At 43.3% G+C, this 15,719-nt stretch overlaps 1 protein-coding gene across 1 annotated transcript in view; it reads left to right on the top strand.

The window, feature by feature from the left end:
- The window catches only part of tmc5 (transmembrane channel like 5), a gene marked incomplete at both ends in the record, with an annotated part of 28,587 nt that extends 12,868 nt beyond the window's left edge, over positions 1 to 15,719 (top strand). The window contains 10 exons of the mRNA XM_084318372.1: positions 739 to 905; positions 1,391 to 1,466; positions 2,188 to 2,285; positions 3,454 to 3,549; positions 3,666 to 3,741; positions 4,903 to 5,036; positions 10,890 to 11,069; positions 11,685 to 11,763; positions 14,905 to 14,997; positions 15,099 to 15,719. Coding sequence (XP_084174498.1) covers positions 739 to 905; positions 1,391 to 1,466; positions 2,188 to 2,285; positions 3,454 to 3,549; positions 3,666 to 3,741; positions 4,903 to 5,036; positions 10,890 to 11,069; positions 11,685 to 11,763; positions 14,905 to 14,997; positions 15,099 to 15,719 — 1,620 coding nt within the window. The remainder of the gene's footprint in view (positions 1 to 738; positions 906 to 1,390; positions 1,467 to 2,187; positions 2,286 to 3,453; positions 3,550 to 3,665; positions 3,742 to 4,902; positions 5,037 to 10,889; positions 11,070 to 11,684; positions 11,764 to 14,904; positions 14,998 to 15,098) is intronic.

Here is a 15,719-nt window from a genome sequence, read left to right as displayed (position 1 = left end):
CCACAGGCTTCCCCGTTACATATATACACAGTCAATATTACCAGCAGATGTATATACACAGTCAATATTACCAGCATGTGTATACACAGTCAATATTACCAGCAGCATGTATATATACACAGTCAATATTACCAACATGTGTATATACACAGTCAATATTACCAGCATGTATATATACACAGTCAATATTACCAACATGTGTATATACACAGTCAATATTACCAGCATGTATATATACACAGTCAATATTACCAGCCGGTGTATACACAGTCAATATTACCATATTATATAGGTATTATGCCACAAAACAGGCATAATACCAAAAACATTCAAAGTACTCTGTATTTGTTCTTATGGGTAACATAACATGAAATGTTGTAGGGATATAGGGACACAAGCCGTTTACAGTACGTTAAAGCCAGCCATTTTCCTTATGTCCTCTATCATACACACTTTGTGAGGACCTTTTTTCATGACATGACCATATGCCCGATCTCAGACATAAGTAAGTCAAGTGGGAAACCCCATAGATTAATTAAAATCCATGTCTCTCTCAGGGATTACGTCTGTGGCAAAATTGAGTAAAATGCTAAATGTAGCAATATGAATTATAGTTCCCATGCATTTCAGTATTAGAAACGGTGTAATGACGTGGCCAGGGCGCGAGACTGACTGATGTCTTACCTGCTCATTGCCAACCAGACTGTCCTCCTCACCCTCATCTGTTATCTTTTAAAGTGGACTACGGACACGGCCACCTGGTCTCTCCTGGAGGAGGCTGAGACTCTCCTGCTTCCCTTTGTGGTGTCACTCATCAACCTCGTCATCCCACTGTTCTTCTCCCTCTTCACCAAGTTTGAGCACTACTCCAACCAGCGCCGTCAGATCTACGCCCTCATCCTCAGGTGGGGGACACAGGAGTTCGTCATGGATAATTAGGCTACAACACTATATATCTGCTCCTGTTTCTCCTACAGGGAGAGGTAGAGGGGAAGCAGGGCCAGCCCAAACCTTTATGGGGCCCACCATTCTTTGGGGTGTGTGTGTCTTGCTGTGCTGTCTGGCACTTTACCTCTTAATCAGCCTCTCTTTCTCTCTCTCTCTCTCTCTCTCTTACTCTGCTTTGAAACTTTGCGTGAATTCCTTTTCATAGATTCACATAAAAAGACTATATCCACAATGAAAATACATTTAGAGAACATAGATAATAAACCACACATGAAAGGAACTAGTTAGCATTTTTTTCATCACTAAGTTCAATTGCAGGAGATACAAAGAGAGACAACAGCAGTGGGCAGGGACTATATGGTAGAAATAGAAAGAGAAATATAGTTGTGACGATGCTTGAGTCCTGGGATTGGACGCCTAATGTTCTCTCTTCCCTTTATAGAAATGTCCTCCTGAAGATGTCCATCCTGAGTATCCTGAGTTACCACTGGATGCACGAAGTGCCTCAGAAAATGTCGGTATGTTTCAAAGGACTCAACACTTCCCTTGAATGCCAATAGTTGTTTTGATTTAGATTTTTTATAATCACTATTAGTTACTAAAAACCAAAGGGGAAAGAGCTTTTTCCATAGCCGCCCCTAAACTGTGGAATCGCCTCCCCTTCCACATCATGTCAGCCCAGACGCTTGAGGTCTTTAAGTCCCAGCTTAAGACGTATCTATTCTCCCTGGCCTTTGACCAGAGCTGAGCCTGCCTCATAGGTTGTTACTTTTAGTCCTTTTATGCCTTATTTTGTATTCTACTGCAGTTTTCTTTCTTTTATTCTTCTTTTGTTTTTATTTCTATCTGAACCCCTGCACTTATTTGTATTTGCACTTTTTGCACTTTTATATTTAGTATGTTTTGTATATGTATTTTCTTCTTTGCTCTATGTTTTATCTGTGAAGCACTTTGGTACAGTCACAACTGTTGTAAATGTGCTATATAAATACAAATGGATTGATTGATTAACGTCAGTCTTGATATATTATCGAATGAAAAATTGCTTCTCGATAAAAACTTTATTTAAAAAAAAATATTCAGATGATTTTTACACACCTAAGACACATACTGTATTAGGCTACAACAGGTATAATCATTGACCATATTCACACAGTGGCCATTTTTCAGGTTGAGTTCCTTTCCACCCTGTTCCCACCGAGTACCTTGTGTTCAGCCTGTCTTGTATGTCCTCTACAGTGCTGGGAGTCCATGGTGGGACAGGCTCTGTACCGCCTCATCATCGTTGACTTTCTCTTCCTCATGCTCGGATCTTTCTTTGGAGAGTTTCTCAGCAAGTGAGTAAAAGGATCAGAGTGACACATCATCCACGTTTGAAGAAGCTTGTCTGATCCCTCTTCATAAACTAGAGGTGTCCCTTCAGTCAGTCCCCTTCCCCCAAGGAGAGACAAGAAGATACTGTAGATACCAGTTTCCTCTCTGTGCGTTCAGTAGAAAGCTATCTGGGTGCATGTTAGCCTAGCTTAGCACAATGAATGGAAGCGGACATGGCTAGTTAGCCTAGGCATTGTCCAACTAACACCTCTCCTGAAGGCTAACCGGCCATGTCCGCTTTAATTTATTCTAGTGACCTCAAAATTGTGATTGTGAGGTATTTCTTACTGATGCACGCACAATGTTGGGGAGGAGGGCTAACAGTGGAAGAATTTCACTGCCATTGTACATAATATAATATAATGTATAATGTATATGTGACAAAAACCAAGATTTAGAAAATGTGAGCATTTGTTAGCAACTTGCTGAGTCTGGTGGTGGAGGTCAATGGGGGCTTGGGGTTGAGCTGTACTTCAAGCCCCCATTGACTGCATTAGCATTGCTAACAAATAGAACAATGTTTCGCCTCCAATATACCCCAAACTCTGATGGAAGTGCTTTCTGGATGTCCCAATATGTGACAAATCAGATAAGCTTCTTAAAAATGTAGACCGTCATGGCTGCTATGGGCCATGTAAAATAAATATCTATAGGCATGTTTGACTTTCTATCTTGTGTTTTACTATAAATTAATATTGTGATTAATGAACAAGTGGAATTAATTTATCTCAATCAGATTGCTAGAATTCGACATAGAAATATATATAAATTTTTCTTTTGAAAGTTCATACTAACTGAGAATAAGATACGATAATCCTTTATTGATCCCCTAGGGGAAATTCAGGTGTCAGAGCAGCATGGGGGGGGGGGGGGGGGGGTACAGGGGGAGGGATGCATAGATTCACAGTACAGTACAATATAGTAATATAAAATATAATAATAATAATAATAATAATAATAATAATAATAATAATAATAATAATAATAATAATAATAATAATAATATAATAATAATAATAATAATAATAATAATAATAATAATAATAATAATAATAATAATAATAATAAATAATAATAAAGTAATGTCAAAAGTAAGAATGCATTGTAACCCGTGTTATCCCCTTACTCAAGTGTGATCGGGACCAGATGCTTTCCTAGTATAGGGGTTCCAGAGTTCGACGTGGCCAGGAATGTCCTTGACCTCATCTACGCACAGACTCTGGCGTGGTAAGAAAATCAACACTTCAGACACTTTTCAATTGTAGGCTACTGCAATTAGCTCACAATAGAGATCTGTAACCAGACATTGGATTTTTGTTGTGCTCATAATTGTCTTTCCATAGGATCGGAATCTACTTCTCTCCTTTGCTCCCTGTGATCCAGATCATCAAATTATTCCTGCTGTTCTACCTGAAGAAGGTATGTAGAGGTTCACCAGGGTAAGGGTCACACGGTAGGTGATTGTAAGCTGAACTGCTGTGATGTCGCACTGCCCTAGTCGCATACAATGCCAGAGCTTGCACGAGCCTCCCCGTAGTCATATTAAGCTCATGTTACTCTGTTGCAGACTTGGGTCAATTATTAATTTAAATCCTTTCATTACGTTGAACGCTTGCTTTGGTCTGCATGGACTGTAAGCTGGGCTGGTTTTACATATAGTGGGGGACACTCATGTGTGTTCCATTGGAACAGGGAAGAGCAGTCAATCCCAGAAAAGTAAATTAATTCAATACAATAGTAATTTAACCCAGGTTGGCTTCTGAATAATTCATAGAGCTACTGAATGTTCTGAGACACTGAGTTAATAATGCTTTTCAAAGCCCAGAGGAGATGGATATGTTTTCCAATACAGAATGAAATGGATATTATGCATAATGAGGGTTTGTTACTTTTATAATGGTGTACGGTGTTACATGGGGAAGGTATATGGCCCCTTTCAGGGGAATAAAATGTCCAAATGGATATTGGTATGGTTAATTATTAGGTTTCTGTTCCTTCACATAAACCAATGAGGGATTGCTAACTTTAATGGTGTATGGTGTTGCCAGGGAAGGTGTGTGGCCCTTTTCAGGGGAATAAAATATCCAAATGGTTAATTATTGGGGTTTTGTTCTTTCACATAAATCAAGTGACACACAAATGGCACATTCCTGCTATTCACTTTGCCACCTCGCCCTCTCTCTGTCTATGCACTGTACACACACACACACACACACACACACACACACACACACACACACACACACACACACACACACACACACACACACACACACACACACACACACACACACACACACACACACACACACACACACACACACACACACACACACACACACACACACACACACACACCCAAACCCAAACCCAAAATGAGTCCTTTTTTATTGATCATTAATGGCCTGTCTCTGTGTGTGTGTGTGTGTGTGTGTGTGTGTGTGTGTGTGTGTGTGTGTGTGTGTGTGTGTGTGTGTGTGTGTGTGTGTGTGTGTGTGCGTGCGTGCGTGCGTGCGTGCGTGCGTGCGTGCGTGCGTGCGTGCGTGCGTGCGTGCGTGCGTGCGTGCGTGCGGTGACCAGGTGAGCCTGACCCAAAACTGCCAGCCTCCGCGGAGGTCTGGCCGGGCGGCTCAAATGCAAACCATCTTCATCGGCCTCCTCTTCTTCCCCTCCTTCGTGGGAGCCCTGTCCTTAGTGGCCTACACTGCATGGAGGTACTGAGGACAACATGTAGTAGACTAGTATCACTGTCTGGAGGTACTGAGGACAACATGTAGTAGACTAGTATCACTGTCTGGAGGTACTGAGGACAACATGTAGTAGACTAGTATCACTGCCTGGAGGTACTGAGGACAACATGTAGTAGACTAGTATCACTGTCTGGAGGTACTGAGGACAACATGTAGTAGACTAGTATCACTGCCTGGAGGTACTGAGGACAACATGTAGTAGAGACTAGTATCACTGCCTGGAGGTACTGAGGACAAATCAAATCAAATCAAATCAAATTTATTTATAGGGCCCGACAACACACGTTAATGTCCCCATGGGCCGTACAGGTCTTCTTTAAACAGGTCAAGAAGACAACATAACAATAAGTCAAGAACAGAACAAGAACACCATAGGGTCCAAACATTTTTTAGATGAATGCAAATAAATGAAAGAATGCAAGCACTCCCAGACATACCCCACGCGAAGGTAAGGAAAAACTCACTAAAACCTAACAATAGGGAAAAAAGCTCCACAGGCAGTGTGGAGGAGAGAAACCTTAGAAGGGCCGTTCAAGGGGGGATCTCCCTTCTTAGATGTTGGTGATAGTAGTGTTGCAGACGGACAGTTGGTAAGCATGCACTCATGTGTGTGGTGAAACACAGATGAGTGCATGCAATAGCAACTGTACATTTTGAAAAATTAAAGATAGAGCTAATAGCGATAGCAACTGAACATTTTGAAAGATTAAAGATAGAGTTGATAGCGGATCTATTTGAGGCACAGGGGCGGCGCAGAGAGGGTCACGTCCTCCCCGTCTTAGTCACGGGACATTCAACACTCCGGTCGTTGCTCAGGGACAGCCGGAGACAGGGAGATAGGGGGTGGCGCAGAGAGGGTCGCGAACTCCCCGACATCATCGCGGGACATCCGGCACTCCGGTCACCACTACGAGACCTCCGGAGACAGGGGGGCACGCAGAGGGGGTCGCAATCTCCCGGCCTTCGTCACGGGACGTCCAACACTCCGGACAACACTCCAGGACAGCAAGTCATAGGAAGACAGGGAGACGGGACAGGCGTTAGACAGCTCATGAGATTGTAGTAGGCGGACATAGCAATAGATACAAGTGGTAGGCATATATGTGAATGGAGTAGATATATGAAGTAAGCGTATTATGTGAATAGAATAGAAGTACTTAACCCAGCAATGAAACCGCGTTGACTGTTAATCTGTTAACAGTCTGTTAATCAGTTGACAGGACCACGGACAGACGGCGGAGAATAACTGATCCAAGGCCTCGGAGGTGCATGTAGAGCAGTCACTACAAGCTTGGCCATGACCCCGAGGCATCCATCACCTTGGTCAGCGCCAGGAGACGGGTACTCAGAGAGAAGGGGGAGGGAGGGGGGGGGGGGGGGGGGGGAGGGGGGGAGAGGGGGGGGGGAAGAGTTAGAGAGTTCCCATGTTTGTGGTGCTGCAAAGGAGCAGACATGTAGTACCCTGTAGTGCCATGTAGTACCCCGTAGTGCCATGTAGTACCCTATAGTACCCCATAGTGCCATGTAGTACCCCGTAGTATCCTGTAGTACCCTGTAGTGCCATGTAGTACCCTGTGGTGCCTTGTGGTACCATGTAGTACCCCGTAGTGCCATGTAGTTCCATGTAGTGCCATGTAGAGCTATGTAAGCCATGTAGTACCCTGTAATGCCATGCAGTACCATGTAGTACTCTGTGGTACCATGTAGTACCCTGTACCCTAACTAAACTACCCTATAGTAAACTACCCAGTGGTACCATGTAGTACCCTGTACCATAACTAAACTACACAGATTAATCTAAAGGTCAGTCCCCGACCAGGTGAGATCAAGGTAGGTTGAAGGAGAGAGAGAAAAGATGAGTCTTAAGCAGGGATTTAAAAGCTTCGACAGAGCAGGCGCCCCTGATGACGGCAGGTAATTTGTTCCACAGGTAGGGAGCGCGGTAGACAAAGGCTCTGTGGCCGGCGGATTTCTTTTTAACCCTAGGGGTCGATAGAAGCCCCGCATTTTGTGAGCGCAGAGCACGAGCGGGCGAGTATCGGGAGATGAGATCGGATAGATAGAGCGGTGCAAGCCCATTTAAAATTTTGTAGGTGAGGAGTAGCACTTTAAAGTCAGAGCGGGCTTGGATAGGAAGCCAATGTAGGGCGGACAAAACTGGTGTGATGTGATCAAATTTTCTAGTTCTAGTTAGTATCCGTGCAGCCGCATTTTGCACGAGTTGAAGATTTTTGATGCTTGAATTAGGTAGGCCTGAAAAAAGTGCATTACAGTAGTCCAGACGTGATGAGACAAAAGCATGAATCAGGGTTTCAGCATCAGCCAGAGTTAAAATGGGGCGTATTTTTGCGATATTACGAAGATGGAAGAATGCAATTTTGGTGACATTTTTTATATGTGCATTAAATGAGAGGGAGGAATCAAAAATGACTCCGAGGTTTTTTATGGTGGAGCTCTGGGATACATGACAGGTATCAAAGTTGAGGGAGATGTCCTGAAACAGGCCTCTGTGGTTTGGGGGGGCCAACAATTAACATCTCAGTTTTATCTGCATTAAGGAGTAGAAAGTTTTGCGACATCCATTTTTTGACGGCAAGCAAGCAGGCCTCAAGGTTTTGTAGTTGGGAGGAATCATTTGGCTTAATAGGTATATATAATTGGGTGTCATCAGCGTAAAAATGAAAGTTTATGCCAAATTTGCGTATGATATCACCGAGGGGTAGCATGTAAATCGAAAATAGCAAAGGGCCCAGGACAGAGCCTTGTGGGACACCACATTGCACTGGGAGGGTCTCAGATGTTAAATCATTATAGACCACGCAGTGTGTTCTATCAGTTAAATAGGATTTAAACCAAGCTAGTGCGAGACCCCGAATGCATGTACAACATGTAGTAGACTAGTATCACTGCCTGGAGGTACTGAGGACAACATGTAGTAGACTAGTATCGCTGTCTGGAGGTACTGAGGACAACATGTAGTAGACTAGTATCACTGTCTGGAGGTACTGAGGACAACATGTAGTAGACTAGTATCACTGTCTGGAGGTACCGAGGACAACATGTAGTAGACTAGTATCACTGTCTGGAGGTACTGAGGACAACATGTAGTAGAGACTAGTATCACTGTCTGGAGGTACTGAGGACAACATGTAGTAGACTAGTATCACTGCCTGGAGGTACTGAGGACAACATGTAGTAGACTAGTATCACTGTCTGGAGGTACTGAGGACAACATGTAGTAGACTAGTATCACTGTCTGGAGGTACTGAGGACAACATGTAGTAGACTAGTATCACTGTCTGGAGGTACTGAGGACAACATGTAGTAGACTAGTATCACTGTCTGGAGGTACTGAGGACAACATGTAGTAGACTAGTATCACTGTCTGGAGGTACTGAGGACAACATGTAGTAGACTAGTATCACTGTCTGGAGGTACTGAGGACAACATGTAGTAGACTAGTATCACTGTCTGGAGGTACTGAGGACAACATGTAGTAGACTAGTATCACTGTCTGGAGGTACTGAGGACAACATGTAGTTTCAAGTTCAAGTTTCTTTATTAGTTGACATGCAAAGATACAGAATACCTTCACATGGAATGCTTTTTTCTGTTATGCTCCTATGAGGATCATAGGACGCTTGGATCATACACATACAGCTCATTACAGTAATATTCCACAATTATTACATTTTAGATAGTAATAATGGTACAGAGCCTTGAGCAAACATATGCATATTCACCACCGCAAACAGACTGGCAGCCGTCATAGGCAGCGCCATTTACGGAAGGAGGGGGGAGTGGGTTGGGGTTGTTACAGGGCTGGGGGGGGGGGGGGGGGGGGGGGGGGGTTGGGTGGAAGGTGGGGGGGGGGGGGGGGGGGGGGGGTTGGGTGGAAGGTGGGGGGGAGTGCACAAGCCAAGTCCTGGGTGGGGGAGGTCTCCCTCACACGAGGCAGCCAACAGTGCAGCGCCAATGCAGAGGAAGGGGGGGGGGGGGGGACTAGGGATTGGGGTTGTGGGACGCCGCTCGCCACTCTTATCTCCCAGAGAGCCTTCGACTCCAGAGCTCTCGGTTCGACCTTGGTCCAAGAATTTGTTTTGGCTGACTGACTGGCACAATTTATCCCAGCCACGTCCCTTTAAATTTGATTTGAATAGAGTGGAATATAACTCTATTGATTTGAGTGGAGTGAGTTTTAACAACTCCGTCCAAATGACTGAATGCATTATTAGTCCAAGTGTCCAAGTGTCTTATCAGTTCATTTTGGTAGATCCTGTGCGCTGTAAACAGATCCAAAATCTTCTTATTGCAGTCCAAAAGCTTCGATAATCCAAATAATACCACGTCTTCAAGTTTGTAGCCCAATTATGATGTCCCAATAGGCAGAGAGGGTTAGCCTTATTCTGCTTCTTGAAGAAAATATGCAATCCACTGATTAGATCCATTTAGAGTTGATTTGAGTATAGTCCGGCCACCGGCACGAAGCAGGGCATAGCAGCGTCAGGCTCCATGGTGCAGTAGAGGCGGCGGTAGGAACGGCCTTGAAGGCCTTGGGAGAGAGGAAAGAAATGCGACTTGTCTCTGCAAGTCTCTGTAGTACACTAGTATCACTGTCTGGAGGTACTGAGGACAACATGTAGTAGAGACTAGTATCACTGCCTGGAGGTACTGAGGACAACATGTAGTAGACTAGTATCACTGTCTGGAGGTACTGAGGACAACATGTAGTAGACTAGTATCACTGTCTGGAGGTACTGAGGACAACATGTAGTAGACTAGTATCACTGCCTGGAGGTACTGAGGACAACATGTAGTAGACTAGTATCACTGTCTGGAGGTACTGAGGACAACATGTAGTAGACTAGTATCACTGTCTGGAGGTACTGAGGACAACATGTAGTAGACTAGTACTTGGGTCAGCAGCGTTACAGCTTCCTTGACCAGGGACAGTTTTGCTTCTACCATGCTGTAGCTAAACGCTAGATCTTTAGTTTCTCATCCAGATGTTTTAAACGTAGCATTCGGAGGCCAAGTTGAATTATTCAGCTTGTGAAAATGACACATGTGAAATCATGTTAGCGGCAGCGCATGTGGATTCATGTAAATAATTTAAGCACACATGGTTCATTTAAATCACATTTAAAGTATCACCAAAACACCCTGGAAAACTCTGGTTTTTCACATTTGTGAAATGTATATAGTTGATCCATAAGGGGATCTTCATTGACACTAACTTTTAAAGTAAAAAGTATTATTATTATTATTATTATTGTTGTTGTTGTTGTTGTTGTTGTTGTTGTTGTTGTTGTTGTTGTTGTTGTTGTTGTTGTTGTTGTTGCTGTTGTTGTTATTATTAGTATTACTATTATTATTATTGTTGTTGTTATTATTATTATTAGTATTACTATTATTATTGCTATTACTATTATTATTATTATTGGTATTACTATTATTATTATTATTATTAATATTGTTGTCGTTGTTGTTGTTATTATTACAATTATTATTATTATTATTACTATTATTATTATTGCTATTACTATTATTATTGTTGTTGTTATTGTTATTATTGTTGATGTTATTATTATTATTATTATTATTATTATTATTATTATTATTATTATTATTATTATTATTATTATTATTATTATTATTATTATTATTATTATTATTATTATTATTATTATTATTATTATTATTATTATTATTATTATTATTATTATTATTATTATTGTTATTGTTATTATTATTATTATAATTACTATGACCTCTGACCTCACCCTCAGAGCTCTCTATGTCTCCCCTGCTCTACAGCCTGACTCCCTCAGAGCAGTGCGGTCCGTTCCGGGGCCTAAACAACTCTTTCAGTGCCGTGTCAATCTGGATGGAGGAGCTGGACGAGCAGAACATCAGCGCTTCTGACTGGGCCGTCTGGATCTACCAGAACGTCATAAGGAGCGAGATCTTCTACTTTCTCATCACCCTCATCATCATGTGAGTACATGGCCGTGTGTGTGTGTGTGTGTGTGTGACAGTGAGTCAGTGTGTGTGACGTGTGTGTGTGTGCACACTCGTCTTGAAAGGTTGTATGCTTGCTCATGGAAAACGGTCTGGGCCCCGTATTCATTAAGCATCTGGAAGCAGGAATGCAGAGTAAGGACTCGTTTTACATCGGGGCTGTCTCCTGTTTTATGACGACGTGAAACTGATTTACTATGTCAGCGAAATGATTGTTTCATTCGTCGGAAGATGGAACAGTGTGATAAAGCTGTCATGTCCAATAGCATAAATACTCCAGATAATTTAGCGTAAATGCTTGGCTTGTTAGGACTTGAGGCTTGAGGCCGTCTGTGTTACTGTACGATCGATCAAGCAAGGTAAACAAGAGAACTGAACAACACTGAAGCTCCATCATCTCGAGTAGCCACAAACGAGTTTCATTTTAGACATTTAGAGAGAGAGATAGAGAGAGAGAGAGAGAGAGAGAGAGAGAGAGAGAGAGAGAGAGAGAGAGAGAGAGAGAGAGAGAGAGAGAGAGAGAGAGAGAGAGAGAGAGAGAGAGAGAGACTGTCTTATGTAGGCTGTTTATCGTTTGATTTCTCTCTTCAGTGTCATCATTTACGGCTTCTGGCAGGTCACTAAGGGACGCAAGCTGCTCATCGCTCTTCTAAAACAGCAGATTATTAATGTGAGTGAATAATTCATGAGTGTGTGCAATGCTGTACTTGAATATAATGCCTTTATCATTGTTTGTAGTTGTAGTTATATTACATTTGAAAATAAGACCACACTTGCAGTTAAAAAAAAATATTATGTTTCGGCCTCTGCCTTCATCAGAGTGTAAACTCAGACTGTCAAGATAGCATATAAGGTTTGCAGACACATGTGTGCAACATCAGCAGTTCTCCAATCAGGAGCCACAGAAGACATTCCAGTCCAATCAGTCTACCATGTCATATCAACTACATGTCCACAGTAAACCATTGCAATAGATATCAAGGTAAGTTTAAAGAATCATGAAAAACAGTCAAATACAGATATCAAATTTCATTTTAAGATCCATAACTTTTTCGTAGTCCAGTACAAGTAAGTAAGAGATCCAAAACGCCTCTCGTTGGAGAAAAAAATGCTCTTCTTGATATTGTCTTCTTGACGTTTCTCTTCTTGATAGGGTCCCTTTCTCTTCTTGATAGGGTCTCTTCCTCTTTTTGATATGGTCTCTTCCTCTTCTTGATAGGGTCACTTTCTCTTCTTGATAGGGTCTCTTCCTCTTTTTGATATGGTCTCTTCCTCTTCTTGATAGGGTCACTTTCTCTTCTTGATAGGGTCTCTTCCTCTTTTTGATATGGTCTCTTCCTCTTCTTGATAGGGTCACTTTCTCTTCTTGATAGGGTCCCTTTCTCTTCTTGATAGGGTCTCTTCCTCTTCTTGATAGGGTCACTTTCTCTTCTTGATAGGGTCACTTTCTCTTCTTGATAGGGTCCCTTTCCCTTCTTGATAGGGTCTCTTCCTCTTCTTGATAGGGTCACTTTCTCTTCTTGATAGGGTCACTTTCTCTTCTTGATAGGGTCCCTTCCTCTTCTTGATAGGGTCCATTTCTCTTCTTGATAGGGTCCATTCCTCTTCTTGATAGGGTCCCTTTCTCTTCTTGATAGGGTCCTTTTCTCTTCTTGATAGGGTCCCTTCCTCTTCTTGATAGGGTCCATTCCTCTTCTTGATAGGGTCCCTTTCTCTTCTTGATAGGGTCCTTTTCTCTTCTTGATAGGGTGCACTTTCTCTTCTTGATAGGGTCCACTTTCCCAATGTTAATGTATTTTAGAGCAGAACCAGGATGGTTTGCCTCAGCAACGTCTGCCACTATACAGGGTTGTTTTTGCATAACATTGTGCTGCGATGCTCAGCAATTCTCTGTTCTAACTCCCTTGTAAGTTTTCCCAATGTATACAAGGGAACATGGACAGGAGGTAAATGACACCCCTGGTGGTGGCTGATATTCTGCCCTTGATTTCTATTTTGGTTTCCGATTGAACCATAATTGACATTTAACTGTGCTGTTGCACTGAGCACACCTTTTCTTTTAGTTTCCATCATTTTGTGGAGCAAGTATTATATAACATACTCTGAGCAAACCAATTGTTCCCGTAAATTACATCCCCATTTAAAAGTGTAGATATATGTATTATTATTATTAGTATACATTTTTTATTAATAATATACATTTTGAACCACCCATGCCTGTAGTGGTACACTGCCAAGGTTAGGGGTTAATTTCTCACTGGGGTCACCCTTGCAATTTATTTTAAATGTACGGCTCTATATATAGAGTAATGAACATTATTCTTTGCATAAAAACAGCAAGCAAGTGGCAAAGTAGCCTATGTTAACTGACATGTTACCCCATGTATTCAACTCACTTTATTTGGCTATCAGTGTTTCAGTTGTGTGTTCTTATGTCTGAGACCATAGCTGTTACGAAGGATCAGATTAAACCGAATATATATATTTATTACTTGATATATATTGTATAGTATTTGTATATCGTCTGATATCCCTTGTGTATTCTTTGTACATATACACGGAATATCCCTTTTACCTAGTACAGACCATAATATTTCGTTCTCCTATTGGACAGCGATCCACTAGGCGCCACGGCCATACCCCCAATGTCTAGTTCAAAGTCACCGCCAAGACATGCCTGGACATGACCGGTTCTGCGCAAGAATACGAGACAGAAATAAGGCTGGTACTAGTTTGTTCACCTAACGTATAAATACGGCGCAGGTGAATACAGAAGTATGTTACCCAATAAGTTGAAGCCTCACACCACGATACAACGTGCTGTGAAGTGGGCCCGTTTTGCCCCAAATAGAGCCTTGAGACCGCGTGCGAATTGATAGCTGAAGTGTCAGAGTTTAACGCTGTACCGTCGAGTTTGACCTATTCTATTATTCAGTAATAGTCTATTTATGTATAGTGTATCGTGCGGCTACCGTTCTACAGTGACCAGCATTACCAACGCTTCCTCGTACCTAGCTAGTGTGCTTATCCAGGCTGGGCGGCTTAACCTGGTGCCGTCATCCGAGGAGCCCTAGACGAGGACCGTGTGGATATGTACACTGGATAACCTACCCGACGACTACAGAGCCCTTTTCGGCTGGATTATATTTGCTTTGGTCCTGTATCTGATGGAGCGGAGAATCGTCTACACCCACAACTGTGTGGGATTTACCCTGTGAGGAGCATCGTCGAGCCCGCCTCTAGGACGCCTGAGGCTGGCTAGCTTTCTTCCATGCTGCACTGCATACCGGAGAATAGCTGTTGTTCGTCTGCGGATCAAGAGATTATTGCACTGTCTCCTGTACCTGGAGTCTCCTTATTCCTCGTTGACCCAGACTTTCGTTACTGACAAATCTTCTCCCCTGCTGGCCTACAACCGGAGGGACCCTACTAGTATCTCCCGCTGCCCTACTAGTGTACCATAGATATAATTCCTATGATACAGGTGGTATTCATTATCTCCTGCGTAATATTCTAATGGACTTACGCTCTTGACCTATTCATGCACATTCTTCGCCTTACAAGCGCGACTCTAATTCTCAAGTAATGTAAGATAATCTTCGTGCTGCTAATAAATATTATTCTAACCCATATTTGTTGTGGAACCGTGTCATTGTGGAGGTGTTCATCTCATATACCTGTGTACTGTATGGCCAGTAGTAATGTACATAAGACAGTAGTGGTTTAATGATACCATACTTATTCAATACAGTCAGGGAATTGTACCCCTCAGTTACAATAGCCTTACCTTGTTTCCTCATTCATTCACCAGGAGGGAAAAGACAAGGCCTTCCTGTTGGAGCGACTCCAAAACCTCCAGAAATCTCAGCCCAAGAAGAAGCCCAAACTGAAGAAACAAAAGAAGGTTTGTGGTTAAAGTGCATTTGATAAAGAAAAGCCCCTTTGTTCCTGAGAAGAGTTCATTATCAACCTTACACAACATTCCCTCTCCCTCGTTCCTTACAGCACGCCAAACGACACCCGGAGGACCGCCGCCCCTCGGGTGGTCAGTCCATGTCCAACGGCATGGTCCAGGCCATGCTCTCCCGCCAGTGGCTGGAGGAAGGAGTGGACGGGAGACAGAGCTCCGACATCGCGGACACCTCCGTGTTCACCACCTCCAGCGCCGTGATGCAAGCCATGCATGCCAGGCAGCTGGCTGTTGACGAAGAGGTAGGAGGCTTTCAGAGGGTCCCACTCCCTTCCGAATGCAAGTCATCCTCCTTCCCCGACGCCTTCACACAGGCCAGGCAGAGGGCGGAGGGGCAGGAGGTGGGAGATTACTACAGGACACCGGTCTCATCGGGGGAACCCGCGAACGGCTTCGGCGCCATTGCCGCGATGCAAGCCAGACGAAGAGCAGAGGAGGAGGACTACCACCATGGGCGAGACGATTATACAGACAACCGGGCACCTTCCACTGTTATGATGCAGGTCATGCAGGCCAGGCAGAGGGCACAAGAGGAGGACGGGACTCTCGGGGCGCCTGCTCGTCCGCAGAACCCAGCCCCTGCAGGCTCCAGTGCACTTATACAGGCCATGCTGGCCCGACACCAGGCCCAGAATGAGTATGACGATGGCTACTGA

Source organism: Notolepis coatsorum (genome assembly GCF_963971535.1).
Source record: "Notolepis coatsorum genome assembly, chromosome: 7".
Classification (NCBI taxonomy): Eukaryota; Metazoa; Chordata; class Actinopteri; order Aulopiformes; family Paralepididae; genus Notolepis; species Notolepis coatsorum.
Note: the sequence above shows the minus strand (reverse complement) of the source record. Positions and strands in the feature narration are given on the sequence as shown.